At 40.4% G+C, this 6000-nt stretch overlaps 1 protein-coding gene across 5 annotated transcripts in view; it reads left to right on the forward strand.

Annotated features, from left to right (window-relative positions):
• The window catches only part of LOC139474760 (synapse-associated protein 1-like), a 58257-nt gene extending 54394 nt beyond the window's left edge, over positions 1–3863 (forward strand). For 3 of the 5 annotated variants that reach the window (XM_071257877.1, XM_071257879.1, XM_071257878.1), the window contains one exon: positions 1274–3863. In XM_071257877.1, the coding sequence (XP_071113978.1) occupies positions 1274–1419 (146 nt within the window). In that variant the 3' untranslated portion in view covers positions 1420–3863. The remainder of the gene's footprint in view (positions 1–1273) is intronic. The other 2 variants (XM_071257880.1, XM_071257881.1) reach the window with 2 other exon arrangements.
• The last annotated feature ends 2137 nt before the right edge of the window (positions 3864–6000 follow it).

Genomic DNA, 6000 nt, shown 5'->3' on the forward strand with positions numbered 1-6000 from the left:
TGAGTACAGAGGTGTATTTCTTAAAGTAAAGAACACAAGAGCAGTTGTCTTCATCTGTGGCACTGGGGTGTTATAAAATGATACTACCGGTACACATGATGGGTGTCTTGTAGTGAGATGGATGGGGATGAAAATCTAATGATTAATATGTTATGGCCTTATCACCATACAGTGGACTGTATTCTTGAGCTTGTGCTTTCTCACTCCTACTCATACTCCCTTACGTTATCTTTATACCACACCAACCCCCTATCCTTTTCTGAGATATGGAGCTTGTATCTAAACTAAGAGGAGTTAATCCTTGCTTTAATCCTTTACATGTTATATGTGAGTAGAAGCTGATTGCCAAATAAGGAAACATTTCAATTTGAATCTATGCTGAACATCAATATATTGCATAGTCATGTTCAAGTTTTGACATTTTTTAAAAAATATATTTTTAGGTGAATGGAATTATTTGTTGGAAAAGGTTTTGTGGCTTTATATGTTTTTTGCTGTGTATGCGTTTCCTACACATGAACCAAGTGTGCAGCACTTATCTTTGCCTACACTGTTGCGTCCCCATCATCATTCTAAATAGTAGATACAAACTACTACTTGTATATGCTTTTAATATATGTGATGCAAAGTGTTGGATTTTTTTATGTGTGCCTAACAGTGCTTTAGTATTTGGTTGGATGTCATTTTGTAGGTCTGCAATATCTGGGGAAATTATGACAAGAGCTTCACTAGTTGTTGATCAGAAATATTTGTGCAAGGGTATGCTAGGACCTAATCAAGTTGACTCTTTGACATTACCTCAATGAACCCATGATGACTCACATTCTCTCACTAGCAGTGGAAGAAGGAACTCCTAGGCCAAGAGATGGTCTTCAAGTGATCTAACAGAGAGTCTTGGTACTACTCCCCCTTTATCTCTCTCCCTCCCTCCCCTCTCCCTGTTTTTAGGTGAGATGCCCAAGCAGGAGGATCTTCAGAAGGATCTCCATGAGTGAAACAGATGGTGGATAGATCACAGTCTTCATTCTAACCAACTTTCTCTCTCTGTTTTCTAGGTGAGGAGATGCTCCAGAAGGAGGATCTCCAGAAGATCTGCTGGAGTGAGTGAGATGGTGGACAGATAACAGTCTTGATTCTAACCCCCCTCTCTCTCTGTTTTCTAGGCAAGGAGATACACCAGTAGGAGGATCTCCAGAAGATCTGCTGGTGTGAGTGAGATGGTGGACAGATGACAGTCTTCATTCTAACCCCCCTCTCTCTCTCTGTTTTCCAGGCGAGGAGATACCCCAGTGGGAGAAGGAGCTCCAACAGGAACTCCAGGAGTATGAGATGGTAAATGAGGGGGCTGATCTAGAGGATGATGACCTGGAAAAGGAGATTCTGAAGCAGATAGAGCAGGAGGCCAACTCTCTAACATAGAACCTGTACATACATGGGACGTGGGATCAAGTGTTGAATAATGGTCTAATGGTTTTATGTCACCCGATGAGCATTCTCTGTATTGTTCAATGTTAATCTTGGTTCTTTTAAGAAGCTTCACATTTTCTTCTTTACTGCTGATTATCAAACGGGATTGTTGGCTTGTTAGGGAGCATTCATTTTATTGGAATGGGGAGGATTGGTGATTGACAATCTATTTTTTACCCAAGTTCTATCCAATAAACTATTTATTCACTGAGCACCATCAAACAATCTATTCATTTTCACTATTTACACACAAAAATTATATGTGCACATTTTCCACAAAACAAACTATTCATTTAAGTAAATATTCATTTAAAAAATCTTTCCCCCCTCCCCCTAGAAATCAAATGTGTGCTCCCTGATTGAAATTTACAACGGTACATTCCATACCAGACTCTTGCTACCATCAGCTTTGATCATATTTGGCTTGAACAAACCTGTTTTTTATGTTACTGGGTATCCATCACAGTGTTCGATATTACTCATGAAAGTCATGAGGTCCTCGTCATAATCCTAATGATGTATGTTGATACTATAGGAGCAAACCTCAAGGACTTCAGGACACATCAATTTCGAACACTCCATCAATTGTGTTGTGATCGTACCCACCAAAAATGATTTTATTCTGTGACTGCTTGTTCGAAAATTGTTTTTGCGCTGAGAAAAATGTTGGTTCAGCATATTGATTTATGCAGAGAATATTGAATTTTTTGGAAATGACAGATGCGAGAAACTGAAGCATGGGCATCGTCAATTCTTCACAGGTTCGTGTCCCGTATATTCCTCCATCACCCATGAGGGGGCACGGGTGGCCCAGTCATCTAAGGCGCCGTGATTCGCTGTGAAGAGTTGCGTCCCTTGGGTAGGCCAGAAACCTATGATTGTGGGTTCGAATCCCGGTTCGCCCCGATTATGTTTCTAGGTTTGTCAGCACCATACCCGTGCTCGTGGGTTTCGCCGAAGTGGTAAACGTCTGAGACCTGCATCACTTTGGGTTTTCCTCCCACATTAAGCTGACACGCTGGGTATAACTGGAATACTGTTAAAAGCGGCGTAAAACCCAACTCACTCACTCATCACCCGTGAATGTGTATGGCTGCTTTGTGGTGTAAGGGTGTATTTTTAACCAACGAATCGAGTGATGCCCTGGTGCCTGTGAGAGGGGAACCAGAGGGTACTCCGACCAATGAGCACCCAGTTGACATCACGTAAACGGCACTGATTCACAGTCAATGCTTGTGTGATATGTGCCTGGAGGTGTCTGCTCTACACACTGCTTCAGTATCAGGCAGTGTTGGTGGGCACAAAGTTCATGCATGGAATAGGTGGCATGTGACTTCCGTGACTCATCCATGACATCATCTCAATAGCTGATGATTAATGGACCCACATCACTATGCCAAAAAGAAGCCATACACACTGGTGATGGTGTAAGACAGTGTATACATACCAGTGAAGTATTTACAATGGGGTTGACCAGACTTTGACAAAGTGTCCGTGACTGTTGGTAAAAATTAATCGTAACTTGCTTCTCATCTGTGTAGACCTCAAAAGTGCTCACATGAGTTATATTATATTCATATCTGTCTGTGATAAAGTAGAAACTTTTGTGGATGAGGTTGATAACAAATATGTGGGGTTTACAATCGAGGTTTAACTTTCAGAAGAAATAGTGACGATGGAAATATTTCCATCATGGAAGATGCAACAAGTATGATGAAGACTGTTACGTAAACTTATGTCTCCTGATTTCTTCCTGGCTTGTTGGTTGTGTACATATGTATTTTTGTTGTTTGTCCAAGAGTTGATATATTATTTTATGTTACTGTTTTACAACTATGATGCTGTAATGGACATGGACTATCATCCTCGGTGATCCAGGGCATGCTCTCTCCATTTTATGTTGATAAATACCGTGGCTTCGTTTGCGCTCCATTCAAAAGGCACGACTCCAAATATAGCCATCCAATCAAATTGCTCCTGCAGGAGAACATCTATACCTAGTAACAGATAGGCAAATGGAGATGGTGACATTACTATGGCTCCAGGGTATTTGTCAAAGTAGAATAGCGATATCATACCCAGGATAATGAAGGATGCGGGCTATATGATTTATATATTCCTGATTCATGTTTTGCGAATATTTGATTGGTTATTCTTATGTTGTCATATGCTTCCAGTTTTAATCACCTCTTTCATATTCAAAGCTGAATTTTTTTGTTTTTCATAGATTTGTTAGTCGCCCCTTTGTTTCATGATGAGCTAATGTTGTAACGTATCAGTAACGACTTCAAATGAACGGATCTGTATTAGATACAGCAGGGTATTTCTGCACATACATGGCAGGGCTGGGAGACTCTCAAGAGGTGTTTCTGAGTAGATTGTCATGGAAACAGTTCACTCAACAGTTCACTCAACAGTTCACTTCAGACTTCAGCAACAGTTCACTTCAGACTTCAGCAACCCATGCTTGTTGTGAGAGGCAATAGGATTGGATGGTCAGCCTTGCTGACTGGAGCTGCATGTGATCGGATCCCAACAGTCCATATTCCATCTGCAAGATCTCCTGCAGTTCTAGCTGTTGCTAGTCAAAGGACACAAGACATGCTACCCAACTAGAGACATTGCACTCCGACGACCATTGTGGCAGCGACCAGCGGGTAATCAGGAGATGTAGACTTTGTATTTGTATTAAGATGTCACCATGATGTATGTAACTATTTGTACAAATATCTGCCCAGATCGATCGCGTCTGGTAGCGTTCCCTTTGTCTCGTTATCACAGAAGAGATCAGAAAATACAGTATTGCGTAGACCGATACTCGTGTGTGTCACTGGGTTATTCGGTCCAGACTATTTACAGACCTCCGTCATACAGTTGAAATATTGCTGAATGTGGCATCAAACAACAAAGTGTTCTGATTACAAAATGTTTAATCGGAACCCTGTAATAAATTCCTAACTACTTAAAAATCATACATGATAAACCATTTCTGTTTAATGTCACCAGGTCACCAGGGCCCCGTTCCACAAAGCGATCTTAGCGTTACGATTGTCGTATGTCAGTGTTAAAGAATGGGAGTTACGATCAACTTAGCACTAAGATCACTTTGTGGAACGGGGCCAAGGAGATTTATTTTGAAACCAGAATATGATTATCTTTGAAGAAACACAAGGTATTCAATCAATACACACAAGGGGTAGCACTCTAATTATTTCGCTTCAGACGCAAAATATGTTTACCATGGACATTGTAACTAGCATAGAGACACTGTGTTGTGCCCAACAGGTAAATATCGGTTGGATGGAACATTTAATTTGTTTTCTTTCTCACAAAGTCTTTTTACATCAGTTAGGATAATTCAAAGCCTGAATATATTAACAAGAGGTGTAATTTATTCCCAATATAAACACATCTTTCATCTTTTCATGCATGTTATTTGGCCAGGAAAAAAGCTGTCCTCAAGTACAATCTTGTAATCTTGTTGCCTTAGTTCGCTTGCCAAGAAAATGTCAATATGTCCTCTACTCTAGTACAGGGCAGACAAATATGACAGTTGATGTGCTGCAGACTGACGTAAACTAGATTGCATTTCTGCCACTGATTTTATCCCTTTCAATTACACAATGGCTTCTCCTGCACGCAGGCAGTTAAATAACACAGGGATATTAAACCGGGGGTAACGCAAGCAAACGTTATTTGAATAGCTGTTATTGGTCTGGGACAAGAATCGGGAATGATTGGTCATATGTCTAGCAGGTAACTTAACTTTAACATCAGAGTCTGGTCGTGTGGAATTACCGTATTCGACGTAATCAGCACCCACTCTAATAAGCTCCCACGGCGAGATTTGATAATACATGTATATTGGCTAGTGAACAATCCCAATTAGCACCCCTCCCGATTGATCAATGTACACAAGACTTATTTATTCGTGTATGATACGCACTCGTGTGTTAAATGCACCCTTAATTATGGGCAATTAAATTCTAGAAAAATATATCTGTCGTGTATAATATGCACAGATTTTGCATCATTTCAGGCTGTAGGCATAAACCACGAAATTTACGATCTTTCACCTGGGTTTTTTTCACCATAATTTTATTCTAATAAGAGGCCCCTATTTCTAATTTTGAGAGCGCCCTGGGTGCTAATTACTTTGAATACGGTACTATGACTTGGCATGAAGGTTTGTGATGAATGTGATTGCCTTGTTCCAATTCTTTTGTTTGTCCTTTTAGAATTTGGTAGGATTTTTGACAGGTTCGAATTGTTCAGTAAAATGACAGTTATGCTAATCCCTCTTAATGCTGTGATATAACTGGAATAATGTTAAAAGCGGCGTTGAACCCAACTCACTCACTCGTGCCCCCCATAGGCAGTGGGTCTGTAAGAAGACTTGATTTAATTGAATATGATTTTAAAATGGGAAAGGAAATCCTTGATAAAATTTAGGCAGGACATTTGTGTTTCCTTCCTGAATGTCTTAGCAGTGTACCCTGAGACCAGCAGAGGATGACATCATCAGACAATGCC

The sequence above is a fragment of the Haliotis cracherodii genome, unplaced genomic scaffold, assembly GCF_022045235.1.
Source record: "Haliotis cracherodii isolate W230 unplaced genomic scaffold, xgHalCrac1.p SCAF_3, whole genome shotgun sequence".
In the NCBI taxonomy this organism is placed as follows: Eukaryota; Metazoa; Mollusca; class Gastropoda; order Lepetellida; family Haliotidae; genus Haliotis; species Haliotis cracherodii.